At 34.3% G+C, this 24,862-nt stretch overlaps 1 protein-coding gene and 1 long non-coding RNA gene across 12 annotated transcripts in view; one reads left to right on the top strand and one right to left on the bottom strand.

Moving 5' to 3' along the window:
- Nucleotides 1–291: 291 nt before the first annotated feature.
- On the top strand, nt 292–24,056 carry LOC121072251. Of its 3 annotated transcripts, XR_005821088.1 has the most exons (9): nt 292–2,465; nt 3,235–3,312; nt 4,044–4,301; nt 8,029–8,722; nt 9,267–9,439; nt 18,021–18,151; nt 20,317–20,430; nt 21,328–21,487; nt 22,237–24,056. It is a non-coding gene; the product is annotated as an uncharacterized LOC121072251 (long non-coding RNA). The 3 variants fall into 3 exon arrangements; XR_005821087.1 differs by having other exon boundaries at nt 292–2,547; nt 8,029–9,439; XR_005821086.1 differs by having other exon boundaries at nt 8,029–9,439.
- CSRNP3 (cysteine and serine rich nuclear protein 3) overlaps nt 5,308–24,862 on the bottom strand; it is a 101,061-nt gene continuing 81,506 nt past the window's right edge. For 6 of the 9 annotated variants that reach the window (XM_040561698.1, XM_040561706.1, XM_040561699.1 and 3 more), the window contains 4 exons: nt 21,709–21,968; nt 16,815–17,111; nt 14,281–15,309; nt 5,308–5,819 (listed from right to left, as the gene is read on the bottom strand). In XM_040561698.1, coding sequence (XP_040417632.1) covers nt 5,766–5,819; nt 14,281–15,309; nt 16,815–17,111; nt 21,709–21,968 — 1,640 coding nt within the window. In that variant the 3' untranslated portion in view covers nt 5,308–5,765. Of the gene's footprint in view, nt 9,830–12,864; nt 15,310–16,814; nt 17,112–21,708; nt 21,969–24,862 lie in introns of those variants that run through there. The other 3 variants (XR_005821085.1, XM_040561700.1, XM_040561701.1) reach the window with 3 other exon arrangements.

A 24,862-nucleotide genomic window follows, 5' to 3' on the forward strand; every position in this document is an offset into this window, starting at 1 on the left:
TGTTTGAGATGCCAATTAAGAAAAAACGTTTACAGTATTTCCATGATAAAATTTTATACGTTGACCATTGATTTGTAGATCTTATTGTCCCTTTTCACTTTGGGGACCTTGTATATTGCTTTTCTCCACGTATCGTAAGTACTTTTGAAGATGACTAATTTTCCTCTGTAGAGTTACAAGAAATTCTTGTATACTGTTTGAAAACCAAGAGGCTTTATATATATATATAAATATATATATTTATATATTTATATATATAAATATATAAATATATATATATATATTTATATATTTATGCTTAATTGGTTGACTTAATGTTTGGGTATTTTTAATTGTTTAATTCACTCAATGAAACTTTCTTACTATTTTTTATGTTCCCTCATTTGAAAAAATTAAACGTTTGACTTTCTGGTTAAAGCTAAATAGGCTAGCATACTGTGCTATGCCTCTACAACAAAGGCTGATTTGCTAGAAGAAAATGTCCATTCTCCTTGAAATATGTTATTTATGTATGATCACTTTAATAGAAACTCTTCTTATTCTGATATTAATCTCCTTTTATTTAGCCAAAACTTTTGTATAGTTTTTTTTACGATTTCATGAACTTTTGAATTTATGACAGTTACACTGTAAGATTACACATTTTTCAGCTTTTTGTTCATTGTTACTTTTAAATTGTTATCCACTAACACATTTTATTTCTACCTTTTAGTGATTTATGCAATGTTTACCTAATGTTTTTAATGTTATTTGTACATAATTTCCTGTGCAAACACTTAAATGTTGATTTTCTTTTTTTTTTATTGCCATTTTCCCTTTTTCAAAGGACTGACCTCAGGTTTAACAGTCAAAGTGGTCTTCCTAACTGTTTTGCTAGCTCTTTTAATGAAATACTATAGTCTTGTAAGCATCAGAAATATACTTTATTGGATTATGTAGGGGTATTACTTCAGAAATGGCCTTCCTTTGATTAAGTATTTTAAAAATATTTATTTCTTTGGTTATTTTACCGGATGCACAGTTGTTAAGCACTATTCTGTTAGTCTTCCATTGCAATCACCGATCATGCCCGTTTTCTGACTGTGACTGTTTCAGACCTTCTTTAATGAAGGTAACTCCTCTGCACAAAAATGTCCTCTTAGGGAACAGAGATGTACTCTAACTTGAAAATGTTTACTTCAGGGTATGAATGTGAGATAATGATCATCCCATACTTAAAACATCTAAGATCACATAAAATTGCACTTTACTATGGTAAACTTTCATAATAAAGTTCTATATTCTGATTTGGAGAAGACTTAACTGGTTGGTGTGAATTTCGGAGATTTAAAAAAAAAAACACTTCAATGTGCATGTTTTATGGTATGGTGGGGGCGAAAATTACTATGAAATTAAAATAATATACTTCTAGCAAGGAAAGAAAGTAGCAGCCTAAAGACAAGGAAAAGACTTAACTGTGGTCTAGAAGTGCCAGTAATGTTATTAAGCTTTGCAGTTTACCAGAATTGTGTTGAACATCCATAGTATCTATTCAGTGGAAGAAAATATGAGGTGTAATAGCAACCAGCTTGCCTTTATTAATGAACTCTTTAATGTGTGAATCTCAAGAAAGGTGCATATAACGTGGAACAACAAGATCAAGCCTATTTTTATGCAGTTAGTAATGCTTTAGTATTTTACGAAATAAAAAAAAAAAAAAAAAGAAAAAAAAAAGGAGATTAAGAGAAAAGGTCATGGGGAAACACAGGGTAAGAAAACTCAAATTCTTAAAGTGAAGGCAAAGAAAAGTATTTGGCTGCATGATCAATATAAAGCTGAGAATAAAAAATGAAAGACTGGGTATTAGAGATTGAAATTAGTGTATTTTGTCCTGCCCAAATTTGTCCTTTAGTCCTAGTAAATACTAAATATCATTAAGAAGAAATGCTTATTTATCTATAGGATTTGTTTAATGGATGGATGTGCTTTTTGTTTGTTTTTGATTTGTGATTTTTTTGTTTGCTTTGTTTTGTTTTTAATGGGAGAAGGAAGTCTGCCTTTCATCAGTTTCACAAGTTTGGACTAATGAGTTCAGCTTCTGAAGAAACACAAGAAGAAATCATTTCAGTACTTCTAAGTCAACACAAAGACAGCAAGGGAAGACGACAAAGGAATAAGCAAGGACCAGCAAGAATTTGGCAGGAGCATTAACTTCTGCTAGCTTATTTTTCTGGCTTGATAATCATGCCCTTGAGTCATGTCTTGACTTTTGTTAAGGGTTTTGGTGACACCTGTGAGAATCTCCTATGAATCTCCTATATTGCTATGAAGCAATATGACATAAAATAAATTGCTATAGGGTGGACATAAATTGTTGAAAAATTGTACTGGAATAAAACTGTTTTTATTACATTTGCAGATCACATACTGGAAGGACAACAAATGCCCTTGACAAACTGGAGAAGGAGTTGAAAAATAGGATACAGGTCAGTGATAAGATTATACAACAAGCATGAATAGAGGATCGGGAAATGATGTAGATAGCAACTCTGCTGCGTTGGCCCCCAGGTATGAAATGTAAACCAAGATTGTTTAAGGAACCAGTTCTAAAAGACAAAGCATTTAGAATAACTGTTTAAAAGGACTTTAGTTCTTTAGTTCATAGTTCATGTTATATAGCAAATGTATTGTATTATATTTAAAACCACTAAAGGGTAATTTCTTCATGCAACTTGTTTTTCATACTGATTTGCATATCTGAATTATGATATATCTACTGATTTCCATTTTTTTCTTCTTAGATATAGCGTTCAAAAATTAGATAGATTTAAGTAACGAGGAAATGAGTTCTATGGCATTTGGAGGTAGTAATCCTTCCTTGAGCAGGTGCTCATTGCTAGAGAAACTTAATTTTGTCTTTTCTGGTTTTCTAAATGGTAATCTAAGACCATATTATAACAGATATAGCAATATATGTACCTGTCTCATACAGTTTTCTACAAAGATTTAGGTGTAGTGGGTCACCTAATTATTATATTTAGTGTTCAGTTTTGAGCTGCGGAAGAGGAAGGTTTATTCTGAAATTTATGTTTGTCTTTAAGATTTTTTTTTTTCATTTTTTGAGATTTCTTTTCTGGTCTATTACAGGTCAGTAGTCCAAAATTTGTAAAACATTTTAATGTAGAGGTTTTTTAACCATTGCTACTATTGCAAACATTGTAATCTTTTCTATATGTTTCCTCTCTGTTCCTTAAGCTATGAGCAGCATTTTTTGCAGCACTTAGTACAACATTAATTCAGTCTGTTACCTGGACTCTCAGCTACCTGTCAGAGGTAAGCTAAATCCCATTTTAGTATTGGAAACCAAGAAATATATGTTGCATAATCCAAAACACTCTTTAAATAGAGAACTAATTAATTTTTATTGAATGTAGTACAGGGTGCTGTATCACTATACCTTAAACAGCTTAACATGAGATAAATTTTCCCCTGTGCTTCACTTCCCTTAGTATCAGGTCCTCCTTGTTCTAGAAGTCCTATTTATTTACCAGGAAACTTGAAACAAACAATCTTCCTGAGATACCTACTGAAAACAAGTAGTTTTGTACCTTCAGCAAATCTCTTCGTTAGTCCTGCAAATTTCATGATCATGGTATACATTGAAGCGTCTAAACTATAAGCCTTTACTCTCCTCTAAGCTAATAAATTAAATTGATTTTTTTAAAATGCTTGATTACTTTTCTAAGAACCAACTAAAATGTCCTCGTGTGCCTCATGTTATAGCTGGCATTTCTGAAAAACAGGATGATGGTGTTCATACAAATGGCACATTGAAAATCAGTTTGTCGCAGGGGATTCTCTGGCTCATTACTGCCTTTGCTTTAATTTAAATACTTTCAGCAATCACACTATGTTCTGCTGTTCTCTGAGGAGGGAAAATGAAATACTATTACATATGCAGCATGTAAAGCTCATACATCAATGAGCTGTCTATGCGGGCTACTTACATTTACCAAAAAAAGTAGCATTAATATCTATCTCACTGTGCTCTCTTATACATTCAGGAGAATAACTACAAGTTTTGAAGAAGGCTTGATTCTGGGCTGGGACAGCTCAGCCTTACGCCTGGTCTTAAGTGTTCCAAGTCTGCAGGGCTCGTGGCTCAAGGCAGTCCCCCTGCTCCCACGAGCAAGAGGCCCTGCTGACCCTTTTGAGGACCTACCTGGACATGGTGCCATTAAATGCACTGGGACTTTGCTAGCTCACCATACCTGATGAATTTGTTTCATCACCCTTGGGAGTAACTGCTGATCTACATAAGTGTGAGTATTATTAATAGAACAGCTTACAGCTGAATCTTAGTGTTAAGCCTTCCTATTTCTGAACTGGCATCCTGATGTCTTAAATTAGAACACTAGCTTTGGAAGTTGTTTTCCAATGTTTTTTTATGTCAGTACATCGTAGCAAGCCCTGGAGCACTGTTAACTGTAGTTGATTGCAATGCAAAAAGCAGCTTGATAAGAGAGGTTCATTTATTCTCTTCTGTGTAACTCCTAACAAATTAAAAACAAATGCTACATTAAATCCTGCAAGAACTTTTTTTAGAACACAGAGAAGAACTTAATATCTTCAGCAGTTGTTGTAAATACAATTCAGCTGTACATAATTTGTCACCATACTTGCAGACAACTTACCTTTTACAAATGTAAAGTTCAATTTTTATAAGTATCAGAATAAAAAGATGGCACAGAACTGTATTTGTTAATTCTTTTCTTAATGAAGCAATGTTGATCAGCAATTCTCAGAATAATTAAGCAGTTGTCCTGAAATTTAAGTGCAGCTTCTCTGCCATTGTAGCCATTAAAATGATTTGTTCCATAAAATTATTCCAAATTGGCCACCAGAGAGAGCTGTTGCAATTTTTTCCCCCAACAGCTGTTGAAAACTGTTCTTTCATTAACTTTTAACCAATAGGATTATCTGCAGAGTAATCATGTAGTTTATTCCACTGGCCAAAGAAAAGTGTGGGCTGTAGTGTCATTAAAGGGCAAACAGATATACCAAATGAGGCATTTCAGTTGATTTCTTAAATGTTTATATGCTGATTAGGTTTAAAAAACAAAACAAAAAACTGCAAGAGTTTCTTCTTACACTATCAGACTATGAGGAATGGGCAAAATGCTTGATATTTCACAGAGCTGCTTTATAGGCTCTGCAATCTTGGAGAGGATGTGCAGTACTAATTCTGACTCAGCTAGGGAAGAAAGGAATGTCTACTGACTGCATAGTAGAAATAAGATGCACAATGCACTGGCAGCCATGATGTAACGTAGAAACCTGTTTTACTTCATTGCAAACAAATGGACAATATATATTGTACAATATATAATAAAAATACAGCCGATACAAGTGCCACTAATTAACAAAAAAACTAATGTTAAGACTTAAAAATGCTCATTTTTGTAATATATACACTGCAGTAGTAAGCCACAATAAATACATCAAATTCCATATCATTCATAATAAATACTGAAAATATAAATACAGAAGAATACAGTTAATTTGAATAAATTATTACAACATAAGGTCTAGGTTAAGTTCTGTTGAATATTATTGTAGCTTATATTACCCTTTGGCATCTTTGATGTTACAACTTATTTAAGAAAGAGAAGAAACTAATTAAGGAAATGTGTAGTTCGTGAAGTTTAAAATTATTTCCATGTACAGATTTAGGATGGAATTTCTTTCCCTTCGCTTCTTCAAACAGTTTAAAAGCAGTAGTCCAATTAAATATGTTGCTTTACTGTTGAGATCTCCATAACTTTAGTATGCAAGATCATCTGTAATGGAAAATGTTGATTACTTAACAGTTCTATTTCTCAAAAAATAGTAAAGTTAGATGTAATGTACAAATTGTAAACAAATTGCTGCAATTACACCACAATTTTACTAGTCTGATTTGAATGGATTACGTCTGAAAGACCATCAACTTTTGAATCCATGCTGTGGCCTATTATTTACCACTTGCCAACAAAAAATTTTCAAAGCAATTTTATGTTTTTATGGGGAAATATATATACAGAGAGAGAGATGAACCTTCGAAAAGAAAGGTTTGGAATAGACAGTGTAAATTTGACAGTTCGTATTTGCTAAAACAATGAAAACATTAAACATAATAATGTAATAAATGCTTTGTTTTTTACAAAATTGCTAACTATTAGTTGTAGATAGAAACAAATCAAAATAACAAAACTGCTATGTTTTATGTTAACAGGTATTAACCAGGTATATAATATAAAATTAATACAGTCACTAATCTGTATTAATCATTTTATTTGCAAAAGGTTATTACACCAGAATGCAATTTAACTTAAAAGACTGACTTTACTAAGACACTATTACAGGCTGAGGCTCTTAGGAACAAATTTGTAACCTACAGATTTTGACTATTTTTGCACTGTTAAATGTCTAGCGCTTATTTTACATCAAACACTTTAAAACATGTTTCACAAACTACACTTCAGACATATTTCCATAGAAGTGCCTACATCAGTCAATTAAAAGAAGGACCCAGTTGTTGAGCATTGTTTATGTGGGCATTGTTATGTGAAAACTAACATGGTGGTATTTGTATGTAATGGTTTTTAGAAAAATAGCATGCTTTCTTGTGTTTTGTTGTTTTTTGTTAGAAGAACTAGCTGCCAGTGCACATAATGTTCAAATCTATTCAAGAAGCTAAAAACCTATGTTCAATCCGCATCTCAGAAAAACACAAATGGGTGGCTGTTTTCACAATAATCCCCCACTACCCCAGCAAGGATGACCTTCACCCATAATCCAGATTTCAAATTTCATTCTTGAGCAGTTCTTAAAAAAAAAAAGAAAAAAGAAAAAAGTTTCTGGTGGAGAAACTTAGACAAATTAGCTACCCTAATGTACGAAGCCCCATTTGATAATTTGAAGCTAAAATGTTAATAAAAAGGACACATGCTTCTTTTTTTTGCTTTGAGTGTCTGTTGTTATTTGAGGAACATATATTAGAACATGTGTCTCAGATCTGATTTACTTAAAATGATACTGAACTTGACTTTATAGTTGACATAGGCAAAGAAAAGACGTGGTGTAGCTTCTAGGGTTTTATTTTCCTTTGTTATTTTTACCCCATGCTTTTGGATAAGTCTTTTATTTAATGTTTGCCTGCATACAATTTTTATGGCAAAACAACATTTCCTATTTGCACCGAGTTCATATTTGCTTTAAAATATTAACAAAATTCATATTATGATTTGATATGGCTAAACTTGTAGTGAACAGGCATATTCTTTTCCATCCCTCTTCTGGGGATATGTTCATTTCCTTTTTTTTTTTTTTTCATTTCTTCTCTCCTATATAGTCCTTATTAATCCACTTCCTGCCTGCTTCCTTCTTTTCCTCTACACTGACCTTTCTGTCCTCCCATCACTCACCCCAGGGTGTATCTGCCCATGTCTCGAGACAAAAGGATTATCTGATCCTCATGTTAGAACAGTGGTGTTCATTTGTACATTTGTACATTCCACCATTTTTCCTGTCCATCAAGAAAAGCTAATCCAGTCTTGATGGCTTACTGGCAAGTGCACAGTTAGAGACAAACACACGTGAGGCAAACTTCTTTGATTTAGTTCTATTTGACATTAGCTTTCTTTAGGTGTTTTATTAAAGTGTCACTGCTAAGATTCAATTGAAAATAATTGAATACATAAATGAGGTTTGCCTTTATTTTTTGTGCTAACCCTGGTATCATCTCAATTGAAAAGTAACAATGTAGAGTATCATGAACATGGTTCTCCAGTCAGTGGGACCATCTGCATACTGAGTATCCTTCTTACCATAGACTATACAGAAGTAGAGCAATACACATTTTTAATTTTCCTTTTTCATATGTAATTCACTTCCATTTTTAAAAAGGGTGTTTTTCATTTATTATTTATATTACGAAAAAATCGCAACCCTAGTTTGAAGGAAACTTTATTTTCTTACACAATGTTTTTCTGCTTTCCCCAATCATAGGTTTTCATCCTGTACTGGGGCTCTACTGTATCAAGCATTACACTCTTCCTCTGGATCTGCAGGCTTCAAGAGGATCCCCTACCACATGTTGGCAGCTCATGGGGTTAAGTTTCCTTTCTGTTTGTGTGTATGGAAAGGGAGTGTCTGTAGGAACCCTGCTGGGATCACTCCCTGACAACTGTCTACTCAGAGCCAATGAGGTGGAGGGGACATTTTTCACCAGTTCCAATTTGTCTGCTTGTTAACGTACGTGAAAAATATAATCTACTCTTCTTCCAGAGTAAAGGGTAGCTAGCACAGAGGACAATAGAGTTGCCCTCACATTCATTTGATTTTAATGAAAAACCATACTGTACAACAAACCTTTCCCAGATACATAGATTAAGGGAGGAAGGAAAAAACACAAAGACTAAGGCTGCAAAATATGGAGATGTTTTAAATGAATTGGATGTTCTTACAGTAATTAAAATTCTTGATATCAGCCAGTAGAGTGGCAGAAAGTTCTCAACAATATTTATAGGTTTCTTCCTCCTTAGGTAACAACGCTTCGGAACATTTTAGCAACCAAATTAAAAGCTGCCTGTGAGGGAGGAGGAGGAAGAGACAGTGAACAGGAAGTACTTATGAAGAACTCATGCATGTGTTCACTCAGATATCTTTACATCTAAATAGCATGTAGTCATTGCTTCATAAGGTTTGTACTTTGGATTGCACACCTCTTGGAGAAAATGGACAATTAATAATTTGCATATAGGCAGTGATTACTGAAAACAGCAAAATTAAGGTACAATTTTTTTAAAAGAAATATTGAAAAAGCAAATGTTGAAATTTCTCATGCCAAGAAACATGTTAATGAACTCTGTGCATGTTTTGAAAATAACAGTAGCTTTCTACTAGTTAAAAAAATAGTAATCAGATTTAGGATTTTAGAAATAAATTCTATAGAATATATTCTCTGAGTTCATTCTAGTTTTTCTAAGTATTTTACATCAAATGTTCTGAAACCGTAATAAAGTAGATGATATAACTACTCTTGAGCCCCAGTAGGAAAGCATAACACCCCTAAAGATTAAGAATTTCCCATATCATCCTCTTCTGTGCCTGTCCTGACTGCTTTTGGAAACTAAACTAGCATAATGCACGAGTTTATATAAATCATGAGTTATACCACAGGAGTTTCTTGTTCTGCAAATGCCTTTAAAACAGCACTGTGGGTCCAACTGTCTCTTTTGCTTAAGCTTAGAGTGAGGACTCTGGCTTCACCACAGGAGCAGCCTCAGCAAGAAGTTTAAACTCAGAGGATTCAACTGGCAAAAGAAGATACGCAAAGGAATAAGATTGCCTGTTGCTGCCAACTATGGTGTCGTTGACAAATTACAGTCTTGCTGCTCAAAGGCAGGGCACTCAATAGGTAAGTCAAGCTTTTATTCTGATTTTCTTTACAAAATTCATTGTTAAATTTTTGCTTATTAATTTGGTCCATGGAAAAAAGAGCTTGCTTTTGTTTGCTGTTTCACATTAGTGATGCAATTTCTATTCACTTCTGAGCTGGACTGGGCTTTATTAGGAAAGTGACTTAGTTTGCAGTACAGAAATTTAGTTACCAATCCAGAAAAAAAGAGGAAAAAATAGTATTCTGTCTGTTCTACAGAATATTTTTATCACAACATCTCTAAGTACCTTGCAAACCAGAGCACTTCCAAGTGATGGAGCAAGACAAAGGCAAAGCCAAAAGGTCTCCTCTGTCTTAGCCAAGTACTCTATCCAGTATATCACATTTCCATCAAAGTATCTTGAACATCTGAAATATTCAAAAACATAACACATTCTGTTTTGCATACAAATGTATGTATTCAATCTTTAAAAGTGAGCTGTGTTTAGTGAAGACATCCTCTCAGTTGATTATGGGGCAGGGAACACTACAGGATCAGTTTGATAGCACATTTACTGAAATACAACACCCAGATAAGATTGGAAACTGGATCTGTGAGTAACAACAGCATGAGTACTACATGCATTTTCTGTAGAACTTACACAAAAGGCAGGATGGCATTGTTAACTGATGCAGTTAACAGAGCAGTGAGTGGGATGAACCATAATTATAGCAATTGATGGTAATCAATAGCCTTAAAAGACATAAATGTCAACTCAAATGATTCACTAGCAGCAACTTAACAAATTTAAACCTTTCTTATCTAAATGGCACGTATCTGGTAAAAAAAAAAAAAAAAAAAAAAAGTATTGAGGAAAAAATCGTAGAAACTTTTTGCTGATCAGCTCTTTGTTTTTTCAAGAATGTTTCAATGGGTATGAATTGAGTTACAGCTCTTAGGAAAAAATGTGATTGCTGCAATTTTGCCACTAAAGTTCCAGTTTTATGACTAACATCAGTTAAAGCTTTATATATAAACTTTAACAATGCATTTTTCCAAGACAGGCAAAGTTCACATTATGGGCAAAAAGGGATTCAGTTTTATGTGCTATTTCATTGATCTTCTGTTTGAAAATCCAATTTTATTGTAACAGAGGGAGGCGTGCTTTTTTTTAATGTATTTTTCTGAACTACCTAAGGTAATCATAAATTATCTACCAGTTTATTATCTGGCTTCTTATGAGTGTTTATCAGTAGCCAAATACATTAGGAGAAAAACCTGATACAGCTATCAGTAAAGTAAACATTTCCACAAATGATATGCCATATCTATATAGAAGCAAACACTGCTGTTTATCATTTAATAACATAATACTTTTATCACATAGAAATAAGCTTGCCCAAAATGATAGGACCTTGTTATCAACATTAATGTTAACTAACTGGGAAATGGGACGCAGCATATGTAATTATATACTAGCCCAGAATATAAGACTAGAAAATTCTCCAGCCCACGATTTATATTTATTTTTCCCTACATGAAGAGTACTTCAGTCTTCTAAACAATACATGAAAATCAAGAGATAGGAACCCTAACTGTCACCTGATTTCTACAGCCTACACTAGATTTCACAGTTAAATTAGCTTACCTATTTTGGGCAGGGCTATGACTATTTTTTTTTTCACTCTAGTCAACTTATAAATGACCAAAAAGGGTTTAGCATAATATTTTGCTAGTTTGTAGTTTGGGGAACAGGTTGAACTATACTGGAAAAAAATATATTTGTTTTTGTTTGTTGTGGTTAGTTGTTTTTTGTTGTTGTGGTTGTGTTTTTTTTTTTCTTTTTTTTTTCCCCCGTAGTACGAGTTTATCTCTTTTAGAAGGCTTGTTGATATTCTTAGTATAGCTACCAGGGTATCTCCATGAATTACCAACAGACTTGACTTCTTAACTTGTTGCAAGAACTAAACAAGATTTCTTTAGTTTGTACCCTGAGACTGAATTTTGATCACAAAACAGTAGATCAAAAGAAGGGTTATGCAGTCTACGTTATCACCAGGTAGTTAAGAATATTTTTTCAAAATAAATCTTTATCCTGCACATTTTATTTTGCAACTCCCAGGAATTAGGTACTTTTAAGCAAGGGAAAATAATGTAGCAAATGTTCCTTCATAGTTGCTCTGCTTTTATCCTATCTATTATAAGCTACTTGTTAGCCTATGCTGCAAGCTTTAGAGAATTTAGCTGTATTCACCCAATGCCCCTAGAAACATACACATCTAAGTATACTCAGAAATGTATACGGATGTTAATATTAAGGAGGCCTGGGGCCTGAAGATTTTGCCAAGAGATAATACTGAACTAGCATCTCAGTATCTTAAAGCTAGCTGAGATGTATTTTATAAAGTTAATCCCTTACTGTGCTTGCTAATATTATTAAAGGTATTTATCATTTGAAAGCATAGGGGCCAAGAAAATAATTTCTTATTGCTCAGTAAGGGGGTGAATAATGAAACAAAAATATTTCATTTAACTTTCCCCTGAGAGTAATACCCTGGTAAAGTGTGCATGATTTTCCAGTAGCCAACACACTCTGAAGTTAAAAAGCTGTTATTGAGTCACAGCTATTCTCCCAGCTCAAGAAGGGATTTGTGCTTTTGCTGCTGGTGTTGAGTGAGATTGCCAGATTTAAGCCTGCTGTTAATGCAAGATACCTACATACAACGAGACTTGTTATGTTTGCCTGTAGAATAACTTAAGCAGAACCATTCTTATTCTTGCATGCAAAACTTTTTATAAGCTAAAGTGTTTTCCTTTAAAAATAAAGATGGGTATGTGCTATATGGAAGTGGCGAACACATGTGTTTTACCTGGCTACTCAGCCTGTACAGAAAGGGATTAGGGTGTTCTGCGACTGGGAGGAGCAGGGCCTGCTGAGCCAGTTAATTAACATCACTGCACTTTCCCAGGAGATGGAGTCTGCTGTTAATGTGGAATTCAGTCCCTAGAGAACTAGGGACATGAAACAATAGAGGGTGTCTTGTGGAAACAAACAAATAAACCTTCCAGCTACTACATGGAGTAAAAATATTTTGCTAATTTAGTGTAAAAATAAAAATCAGAAATCACTGATCTCAATAAATGACATACTCAGATATATTTTAAATCTGGCAATTTTTCTACTGGAGTACTATACATGATGTTGTAAAGATCTTCTAAGCAAAACAGTCGATGTTACAGAGCTAAAATATACGCTGTGTTTACGTGCATACTGCTATCTAGATTTGACACAGGTAAAAACTAAGATGCTAATCCTTATTTTGGCAAACATGACAGATCTACATTGCAACCTACCTGATGTATAATAAAATTTCAGTATTAGAAGAAATTACTAAAATAGCTTCTGAAATCAAAATAAGGCAGTAGAGAATTATCAGTGTATAGAAAAAATAGGCTTTTACAACATCCATTTCTTGAAGAAAGCAACGTTAATAAACTAAAGACTGTAAAATACAGTAGGTATTTTAATTTCCATGTAATTTTAAAACAAATGGAGTAGAAGTTAATGGATATCCTTATGATGAGCATGTTATTCTGCTTGGAAACTTCAGCAGATAAAAAATCTCTGAAGCTATGTTCCCTCATTGAATATACTGGTTCCTAATTAGACCCAGTGACTCTGGAAATCTGGGATACAATCAGAAGTCCACAAAAACCTTCTTATTTCATAAAAAACTGCTTAACAGGAAAATCTAGATACTTCCACATTATTTTCCATGCTTCATTTAAACTGTGATCAGCAAGACTCTGCTTTTTTAAAATTACTTACTAGCATATTCATAAACTGACTTGGGAAAACATTTTCTACAATGATTTTGGAGATCTTACGTATACCTCAGAGTCGGGAGCCATGGCATTTCTCCAATATAGTTCACAGTTCCCACAGTTAATATAGTACTGAAAAATGGCACTAAAGTGCATAAGTATCAGAATGTTTGTTGGGTTAAAAGGTGCTGTGCAAGCTTAAGCTACTGCTTTGCCATTATATACAAGATCATTCTTTGGGGAGGGGGGTACTAGTTCTGGAAATGCCACTGATTTTAATTTTGATGGAGGATTGTCTACCATTCACCTTCCTAAAAGATACAAATGCCCCCTTTCTGACTCCTCTGTTGGTCAAGAACAGTAAAAAGAGAAAATAGTACTCTAAAAATGCATTTCAAGATAATTTATCAGAAATAGTATTTTTAAAAAAGGAAGAATACATGGTACTCCAGATGAAAATTGGACATGCTCTTTGTTACTAGTTATGGATCTTCTCTTCAAATGAACATGCTGTTCATTTTTATCAAAACATGAGTACTAAACTACCATAAATAAAATACACAGAGTACAGAACAATTAAAACCTTTTTGTACAGTAATTACTTACATTAAACTTACCATCTTTTCAGATATGTTGAAAATTAGGACTCTAAACATGATTAGTTCAAAGTATCATTTTTAACAATCTTGCACAGGCCCGACAATCAGAAACACGAAGCTTTGATTCAGATAGCTTGGCAGGTTTCACATACTTTGACAGGTAGGCTACTGTGAAATATGTTGGGTGTGGTTTTTTTACTTACGTGTTCTATTTTTATCAAAAGACAGTTTGATGTGTTTGTTTCTTTTTTTTTTTTTTTAATCTTTACATTACAAACTGACTTTGTGCAATGCCACTGCCAATGTAGCTTGAGAAAACAAAATGTGTCTGGAACACTGACGACAGTCCAAGTGTTTTCTACCTCTTAAAAAAAGTAAGATTCTAGGAAATCCAATTTGAGTGCATTTCAATACAGGAAGTCAGTCCTAGAAGAATTTTAATATTAAACAGGTACCGTTTCTACCACTGGTGATTTGATGCACTCTTCGTGCAGTCTGCTCCTTTCTGGGAGGTTTAGTGAACTCTCAGCAGGGTGCTCTTGTACATGACTCTCGCCATTCAAAGCTGAAACAAATCCATCTTGAGAAGGACCTTTCAAGTATGAGTGAAATTCCACTTGAGAGTGACTTGGCCTATGCTCAGTGTATAAACTGTTACATGGAGCACTGCTATCACCTTCAGAAGATGAGCAGCAAACAATCACTGAGGGGTTTGCAGAAGGGTAATGAGGGCTGCTAAAAGTTTCCTCTGATTGCCGTGTGTAGTCAACAAACTGTTCTGAAGTCATGTTGTAAGGCACCAGAGAAAGACTACCATTCTTTACAGCATCCCTTTCTGAGTAAGTCTCACCAATCTGGTTAGCAGTGCCAGCAACATGGTTCTCTATTTGGTAATACAGATTTGAAGAGTTAGTATAGTATGAGGTGTTTTTAGAGTGGTTTTCATGCACAGCAGTTCCATCAGAGTAGCAAAGGACAGAAGGAAGAGGCACCATATCAGCATGGGAGCCCATGCTTTCTACAAAATCATCTGCTTTTTCTTCCTCATCATCTTCCTCATCTTCCTCTTCCTCTTCATCATCATCTGATTCACTAGGGGCTAAACTCTGAGTGCTAGAATCTGTAACTCCACTACAAAAGCTACTCCCATCTTCCTCTTCCTCCTCTTCCCCAGGGCAGTCCAAGTCCTCGGCTGACTGAGAATGCATAACTGCAGCCTGAGGTTCAGTTTCAATCTCAAAATTTTCTGCAATTGAATATTCAACCGGATGGGGTCCTGGACTCATAGAACTAGTGTGTGCACTTATCTCACTGTGGCAGCCATTTAGTGCTGGAACTTGCTGCTCTCTATTTTTCTCCAATTCGAGTTTCATTATTGTGTGCAAAAAGTGAGTCCGTACACGGATAGGATTAAATTCAATTCTACCTGCTGTATTGCTACACCCTTCTTTAGTGCAACCGCATGGAAAAGACATACGATCCACCTTTTGAAAAAGAGAATACAGATTAACAATACTTAGCATAAACCTGGTGATACGACATAACCTAGACAGCCTAAAGAAACACAGCAGTGAAGTGGGATTCAAGTGGGATTCACCTGACAACTACTTGTAAGAATAATCATAACTAAAAGTAATTCAGAGGGTTAACCCTGGAATTTAGCAATACTGCTGAAAACTTAAGGGACTGATGTGTACCAATGTTGCAAAGTAGGAAAAAAAAACGTTTCCAATTCGTGGGTAGAGCTTTACATAGTGGAACAAAAAATTGGTTATTTTTCTATTTATGGAGCTGCTACAGCTTTACATAATGTCGTGCTCAAATCCAGGCAAAAGTATTACCCAGAAAAGTCTTAAAATTTTGATAAAAATCATGGAAACTACAACTCTATTGAAATAAAATGCATTATCTATGAAAATTGTTATAAAGTTGCCAATAGAGGGCACCTGGCCACAGAAAGCAGGAATAGAAATTCTATTATATTTTAAAAGATATTCACTCAATTGTAGATGCAATATTTTACACGCAACGGACTGTAGGCAGAACTTATACGTCCAATAATATCCATCTTAAGTATGTAAAAATGTGATTGAATCCACTGATCAGGTAGTTTAATTAGATAGCTTAAGGTCTATGATTTTCATCTACACTACAGTATATCAAATGTGATACAGAGGAAAGCCATGTAAAGCAAACTAGTACATCTTCCCCATATGTGAAGATGAAAACAGAAGTAGCAAAAGGAATATATTATTTAGAATAGCAGTGAAAATTTAGCTTGGATTTCAGAAATAATGAAAAAAATGCATTTAGGAAGAAATCAACTTGGCTGCATACTAACTCAGGAAAATTAGCAGACATCTTTTAGGAAGCATTTTGAGACATTTACAGTTGTACATATAACATCGTGTAAATGTACAATATGCAATACCGTTTCAGTCTGCAGAGAGAATAACTACCTGGTAGGTTAGCAGATATACATTTCATTGCCTACATGCAGTTTTTCATGCATGCATGTTAAATATCATGCATGTTAAATAAAGAACAGTACCACAGTGTCATATATTGCTTCTTATTGAGTTTGGACTATAATTCACATTTGGACAGCATGTGAATTGTCTCTCAAACAAAAGCTACATACCCTTGTGAAATCTGCGGGCTACTGATCATTCTGTTGTTTCCATTTGCATGTTTAGATAAAGGGCAAAGGGGAACATGAGGAGCAGAATATTTGTGTATGAACAAAAAATATTGAACAATGTATGTGCCTAAAGGATCATAAAATAAATGTGTTTAAGGAGATAATTTGTATTGCACACTATGAACTCTTAAATCTGAGACTTAAACTAGTTTGAGATCCACAAGCGTTATTGTTTAACAATTCACTTAATAAGCTTCCAGTACTTACCACATTAACAAGAACAAAAAGTACACGCACTTCTCCCCCTCCCCTTGCTATTTAAATATTGACAATAATATAGACATTTACCTGACATTTTATGCCTGCAAGACTGCAAGTGCAAGTTTCTGGATCACAAAACACACGGCAGTCACAGCCACAATCCTCTCTGGACAGCCGGATGGCTCGCAGCTCATGTTTTTCTTCCACATCAATCTTCTTCACTCCAGAAGCTCGTAGCAGTGCCCTTCGCTTTTTTGTCGGCAGGGGTTGTAGAAAGAAGTACTCATCTACTTCAGTGTTGTCTAGATCAATATCATCATCAGAAATGTCATCCAGTGTCAGGGTATTCGCCTCTTCAGATTCCACTGTACCGTTCTTTGTCATCTGTTACACAGAACAAATAACAAAGTGCTTAAGCTATCCTTGCATATAGTTGTTATATATATAAATATATGTAATGAACTATGAATGTGGAAAGACATCTGTTAAAAAAAAAAACAAAGCCTATTGCATTTCACCCTTTGTTCTGATCTCCACGAATGCCAGTAAAAGTTCCATAATACAATTACAGATGGGGTGAAAAGGCAGTTCTTTCACACTGTAATTCACAAGTTAATTCACATTTTTAGTTCATGTTTGCCCTAAAGCTAATTTTTTTTTCTAAACTTCCAATTTCATATCTGCTTTTTATATCTTTTATTATATTTTGTAGTTTGCCACATCTCGTGCCTTTCTAAAATTCTAGTCTTTTCCATATCTCTTCATAGGCTAATTCTTGAAGCCCTTAATTAGTTTTAGTTCCTGTCTCTGGGCTCTTTGAAATTCTCCAATAGCCATTTTGAGATAGCAGTTATACTATACTAATGCTATTTCAGGTTAGGACGTGTCACATCTCTAAAACAGTGCATTTCATGTACTCTATCCTGTTCCTCATGTAGCATGACACGTTGTTTGCTGTTTGTACAGCTGAGGACAAACAGTAGTCTTTCCACTGAACTGTTTGAGCACATACCTGTATTTGCTTGAGGTGATAATTAATTTTAAACCCGGAAGTCACTTAATTTTGCCCTTTTCTACCTACATTACTTCACGCTTACTTTATATTACTATGGCCAGGAAAAGAGGGGTAACAGCACCCTAATCAATTCTGTGTGGCCCTGGGGTAATGGAGAGTATATTTACATAAGGTACTTCAATATATTAGTTCAATGAGGTAGAAAAGACAACATTGGAAGTTTTCCTTCCATGTTTGGAAGGAAAATGTTGCTTTTTTTTTTTTTTTTCATTTAATAGGAGAATGGCCTACCTAAGAATTCTGACTTCTCCGGTTTTAAATATACATGGATCAAACCAGTCCTTAAGCTGGTTAACTGTTTATCATAATTTAAATTTGAAACTGAGGAAGAATTCTAACCCCTGCTTCGGTAATTATTTTTTTATTTTATTCAATGATTGTTTAATACAAATCAACTTTCTGGTGTCTTACCTATGAGGCAAATGCTGTAACTGCTCAGTTTACAAAAGGCACCTACAGAACCGTGCCAAGTCTGTCACATACTTCTCCCCCCTCCTCCTGCAAATCTGAACTGTTTCGCTACATAGCAGTAGACCATTTAGGAGTGAAAGCCAGCCAGGCGCTGAATGCTTTAGGCATTCCGCAGACTGTAAAGTCAAATGTGTGGGCATCGAGTGAGATAAGACAGCAGTCTGTAATTTCAAAGCACCTTAGCTCCTTTTGACTCATTTGCTGGATGCTATTCTCGTCTTCTCTGATTTTTTTTTCTCAATTTTGTCATGCAAAGAACAAATGAATTAATGAAATGGAAAGCTTTGACCATCTCTTAAACAAGTAATTGGGCAACTACAGAGTGAAAATTATCAAGAACCATCAAATATATTTTTCAATTCAAAACTTCAGGACAACGTTATGTTCTCTTGTCATAATATTGTCTATCTGAATTAAACTAGATATGTAGATGAGTAAAATTTCTCACATAAAGCTAAAGGTTAATGCCATAACAATAGGATAAGGCACCAGCCAATGAATACATGAAGTTTCTGGGTGAAAATCACCTCAACTCTGTAAAACGTGAAAAAATTAGGTTAGATGCTTTTGCTTGCTCTAGCTGGAAGCTATTTCTTATGGTAGGAAGCCAAGACAAAGGAAGCCAACACAGAAAACGTATTTTTAGTTTCTCCTGCAGTTCACCATAGAAAAAGTGAACTATCTATTCATTATAATTTTGTCTGTTACCAGTACTGGCTTCCATTTTTACTGTCCAACTACATGAACTAAGTAAGTTAAAGGCTTCTGCATGTTCCTAGACAGGACTACAAAACTGAAATCTGAATATTCTGCCCTAAGATTAAAACTAATTTACCAATTACTGACAGTACCATGATCAACTTGAATAAATTCAGTTAATTCTCGTATGTCTAAAGCAGTTACTTATAGTGTACTACAAGTTTCTTTTCTTAGAAATTGTTAAGCATATATGCTTCCACATGCACCACCATAACCACATTTAGGTTTCATAAGTTACCTAGCATATAGAAAATGGTGAAATTACATAGATTTTTCATAGAAGCTACTCAACATTTCACCATTTCTTGACAATACGTTTCAGGCACATTCCCTAACACCTGATAGAGAGAAAAAGATAGAAAAAGGGCTAGAACGCTTTCTACACAACTTAAAAAAAAATAAAAATTAAAAATTAAAAGGTTCTAGAGTAATTCTATTCAGAGGCAAACCCACATCATTTTACATTTGCATTTGTCTTGCTTTCAGAATAAGAACAATCTGCACCGATTTGTCTGTTGGTCCGCAGATCCAGGAGCCTTAACAGCACGAGGCTCATACTAACCATTTCAAAATATCTTAATCTGAAGAGACATTATGGGTTAGCAATAAGGACTAGTGCAGCTAATCTGTTGTATTTACTCCTAATGTTTCCTCAAATGACAACGTATTTAAGTAAAGCCTACCTTGTACCTTTCATCTTGACAAGATGGCTTTTATGCACAGAGTGCCATTAGAATTTTCACGCTCTGCTGCTAACAGTGTTTATGCCACTGTCAGCAGTGTTTACTCCAAAGTGTTAGTGCTAAACGGCTAAAGTGACTTGAAGATGATTTTAAAGTCTTTATCTGCTTTTAATTAACAGAAATTTCTTATTTGGCTCTTTACTTTTAGCAAGTAAAAACATAAACAGTACACCTAATATTATGACGACTCAATTCCAATATATTCCTGTACTTCTTTTCTTTTCATCAAATTCTATAAGAGAGAATGCTTTCTACCTATGGGTTTCATATTTCAATCCTATTGAAAAAAATTAAACACGGAAACTGAAATTGAAAACAAACAGGCTAAAAAAAACACTGAAAATGTTATTGTTTGCTTATTTGTTTTCAAACAGAAAGCCTTTTTTGAAGAAACTTTGCTGTGCTTCAGTTTCTAATTTTCCTCATTTTTCTGTGCAGATGAACAGTAATTTACATTCATATACTGATTAGTAGGTTTTCATTATATCACTGACATTATCACCTTAGAAATCTACAGCCTTTCCTTTTTGTGCTCATTTAGAAATCACGTGAATAGCAAAACAGCTCTTCCTGGAAGTCAGCCAAGGGATCTACACAGTTACAGCTCAATTCACACTTGATGCTCTGAAGATTCTGTGATGCAAGATGTTTAGAGGTATAATCTCTATTTATGATAAATCACTAACTCTATCCTTTTGTTTCCAGCCTGTCCAAATATCCATCTTTAATTTACCTTTGTCCTGAGTGGTTTTATATTTGTTTTCATTACGACAGTTCAAATGTTATGAACTATCTCAGAATGTTTCACAGTTCAAATAAGAAAAAATACTGAAAAAAGTAATTACAACAGTAAGGGTCATATGTACTTATTCAGGTATTCAGACATAAAACTTATGAACAAAGTTCATTCTAGGGGAAAAATACTGTGAGATTTCTTAAACTGGGAAGATGCCAGTTTTCTTTATGCATATGTAGTAGTACCTGAAATAGAGATAATGGTATCAGAGAAGGAAAAGGAGAAGGAAAAGCTGTGGAGCACAGCAGTTTGGCTACAATTGTTGATATTGTTCACTTTTAATTACAGAATTCATCTGAAAACAAGCCCAAAACACAAGCCATCATATAGGAAGTTTTTTTATTCACTAAACAACGTAACAAAAATGGAGCTTTTGCCACCAGTTTTAGAGAGGCAGAAGGGACACTTCCAAAAATGCAATCCCCTTCTCTCTTCTCCTATTCTTTTTGTTCTCCTATACAATTTGTTTCCTCTGCTCTGCTAAATTAAAAAAAAAAGATAGCTTTAAAACTATAGCTAAGATTTGTTCTGACTAGCTAAACTGATATAGCGGGTTAATTTGTCTGATGTTTCTTTAACACAGACAACTTTTGGTAAAGTATTAAAGATGCATGATTGTATAAATTGGTACATTAAAAAAAAAAAAAAAAACTCAACTTATTCTGTATTGCTGTTACCAAATTTGGTCAAGCTGTCCAAGAAAATAAGGTGTTTTGTTTTCAGTACTTAGGATGTTACCATTGCTTTCTCTAACAGGGCACTGTGCAAGGGCTCAGAGGACTTGTTCACTTCCTGGCGCTTCCAGACTCTGCTGGATACCCTGTCCGAGGCTAAGTTCCGCTGTCTATCTGCCTTTGTCATCTTCTCTGTGAGAAAACAGAGAGTACACAACCATATCCTGGTAAAGCACTTTAAGGTACGCATTAGTACTTTAGAACCACATCAGCACTTCATAATATCTAACAAAAATATATCTTCAGTAAAATAAAAAAAGAAAAAAATGCAATTGTTTCCATTGAAATCAGACTGGAAAGCAAGGAAGGGGTTTTGATTAAAGCATTCACATCATGCCCATATCACTCTGACACTGTTCATGGAAATATATAAGGGCAGGGATCAAAATCAAAGAATTTTTACCTTTAATTTTAGAGAATTGAGTTTTTCCTCCCTTAGATGCTCTCTTAGCATCTCCCGGTGAAGCCTCTCCTGTTCCATTGCAAACTCTCCAAGCGTGTACTGGCGCACACTGTTGTGGCGAGTGGACATTCCCAGTGTGCTTCCTCCTTGGCTAGGAACACTGGTGAAGCCTTGCCTTCTCGTGAAGTAATACACAGTAACACAGTTAAAATGGACATTTTTTGTTCTCTTCCTCTTCTCTCTTTTAAGGATTGACGAAGCTGGAACATATGCGAATTACAACATTAATGATAACCTGTAGTCATATAGCAAATTTATCACTTGAGTAGTTCCATTTACCTTAACAATACATATGTACATGCTAAAGTTCAGAGAAGTGCAGTCTAAATGAAGGGATAAGATTAGAAAAAATGACCATATAGACAAACCCAGAAGCCATTACAAACCGTTAAAATGAACAATATAAATCCTTGTCCAGGACAGTTGTTTTCCCTCTGCATTTTTAAAATGTTTATCTGTTTTAATAAGGAAGGAAACAGATCCCAGCAAGAGGAGTTTCTTTTACAGTGTCACCTCAAAGAGACTGATCAGCCTACTTGTACCTCTTCAAACCGCAGTGAACAAAATGATGCTGCATATGACAGCAGTCAGGAGAACAGCAGACCAGCGCCTCCCGCAGATCTATATACACCACCAGTATTATGTCAGCAAGGCTCTAGTAGAGGTCTAACACTTGATCTTTAAAGTATTGGGTCACATTAACAGAAAAGATTCCTATCTTTTATATTCTAAAATATGTGAAATCAGTGTGTTAGAGTAACTATAAAGGTAATATGTTTTGTGTTTCTGAAACTCTTATTATCACAGAATAATATAGGAATAATGCTGATTTACAATCAGATCCTTTTTTCTTCACCTTCATCCATTTCTGCTGTCATCCACTGAATATGTGTGTGTATATATATATATTCCTGATATGTAGAATTTTGACCCCAAAAAAATTTAATCTATTTTTTCTAATTCTTTTCTGATTCCCTTCACACTCTTGCTTGTTTTTTTTTTTTTTTTATATAAAAATACGCAATTCCATATGAAAGGGATTTATTTAAAAATAAATGCCAAATTTTAACTGTCAAATACCGTTCTTTTCCTACAGCTATTCGTAACTCCTTTCAGTGATACCTATCTATTGTTTCTCTCTGGTAACAGTGGTGAGCCTTTAGTGCAAAATAGGAGATACAAACATTGGAGAAAGAGACACTTCTTGATTTTTAAGATGAAACAGCATCCTGATTTATTTATTGCAAAATGACAATAGGATGTCAAGGAAGTAGGTAATACGTTACTGCTTTGCAACAACTGGGCAGGTATGACTGAGAGACCAAACTGCCAGACTCAGGCAGTAAAGTGATTTAACAGGTGCCTGAAACCACTTTTGAAAGATTTGAAACCATTCCATAAAAGCCATAAGAGCATCGTGATGTACTCTGCTAATCTAAAATTGCACCATCTCTAGAGACTGGAAGCACTTGGCCTTCAGCCTTGGTTTCGTAACAGGTTGGGTTTATTGTCACAGTTAAAATACAGTTCATTCTCTAATGTAGCAAAATGCTAATCATCAGAAAGCTAAAAAACTCAAACTTCCATGTTAATTAAGTTAAAAAAAAATAGAATGATCTAACTATGAGAGAAAAGCATATTGGAAAATACATTCTTGTAGCCAAACTACAGCTGGTATGCCCTACTAACATAATCATAAAAACATTTTAGGTTCCATGAAACACTGAAATAATAAATTTTCCTAAATACTGTCAAGCAGCTGAAAATATGGTAACGTGCACTTTTTCAGAAAAGCTACAGATGTGCTAGAGTACAAGTATAAAACAGATAAATAAGCACAGGTCCTACCATTCACTTACCCGTTCTCAGTGACGGGTGTTCCAAAAAGGGTGTAGGATGTACACAAAGGAATTAAAAGAAATTGTTACATTAGGCATGTTTAAACTTACAACCACTTTTATGCAAATCTCTCACCAACAGAGCCTCTCAAAAATAGTTATAGAAAGGTTCTACTGGGTGCCAAGTGTTATTTTATTAGAAGAGAATATTTGATAGGTTTATGCCAATTTTGCATAATATGAAATACTGTTGTAATGTACTGTTTCTTCATACATGTTACAGTTTCAAAACAAAACTTTTTAAAAAAATGAATAGAGTTTGGAATACGGGTAATTTTGATATCGTGACTCTTTCAATTCAGAATGAAAGGAAATATTCTCTGTATCAGAAAGTTCATTGCCTATATGCTCTTACACATTAAAAAATCCTGCTCCTAGTGAAGAAGGCTTCTAAATCATTCTGGAATGTATCCTATATAATATATAATATCCTATATAATATATATCCTATATAATATATAATATATAATATCCTATATAATACCCCATATAACAGTATTGATATTATTTGGATTTCAACTGGATCTTGCCTGTATTTGGGAAGGAATACTGAAAGCTACTGAAGGGCAAGCACCAGTATTTTTACTAAGTAAAAGACTCAGCCACAAATGGAATAAGAAATAAAACTATGGTAAAATATTAAAGGAAAGAAAATATAAAAGGTTAATTTTACATATATTTGTCTGCTTCATGCAGAAACAGAAGGTAATTGTTCCTGTAGACTGCACAAGCTGGTGAATGGTTTGAATCTTCAACTTTAAACTTCAGTATCTACTACATAAGGTTTAAATTTATAGCAATTAATTTTAGACCTTAGCTATGGAATTCTTGACATGGTTGCTTACTGGCAGAAATATTAAATGTTGGAATAAAGTGTTTCCTTTTTTTTTTTTTCCCCCTGAAGTCTGTCAGTTCTATGGTAGAGCTAAATTATAGTACTTTTTATACATAAAGAAATCAACCTGAATTTTTATTCACCCTTTACACGCTAACAGTTAAATGAAGCTAGGCAGAAGACCAATCTAACAAATTCCAGCTGGAAAAAAATAATGTAATCTATGATAAAAATTAGATGACATGAATAGGCTTTTCAATTATGTGGATTTAGAGGGAGGAGCAGGGATGCCCATACGTGCATGTGTGTGTTGTCAAAATTTAGAACATTTTAATACATTACCATATGTTTATGCCTAAAT

The sequence above is a fragment of the Cygnus olor genome, chromosome 6, assembly GCF_009769625.2.
Source record: "Cygnus olor isolate bCygOlo1 chromosome 6, bCygOlo1.pri.v2, whole genome shotgun sequence".
Taxonomy (NCBI): domain Eukaryota; kingdom Metazoa; phylum Chordata; class Aves; order Anseriformes; family Anatidae; genus Cygnus; species Cygnus olor.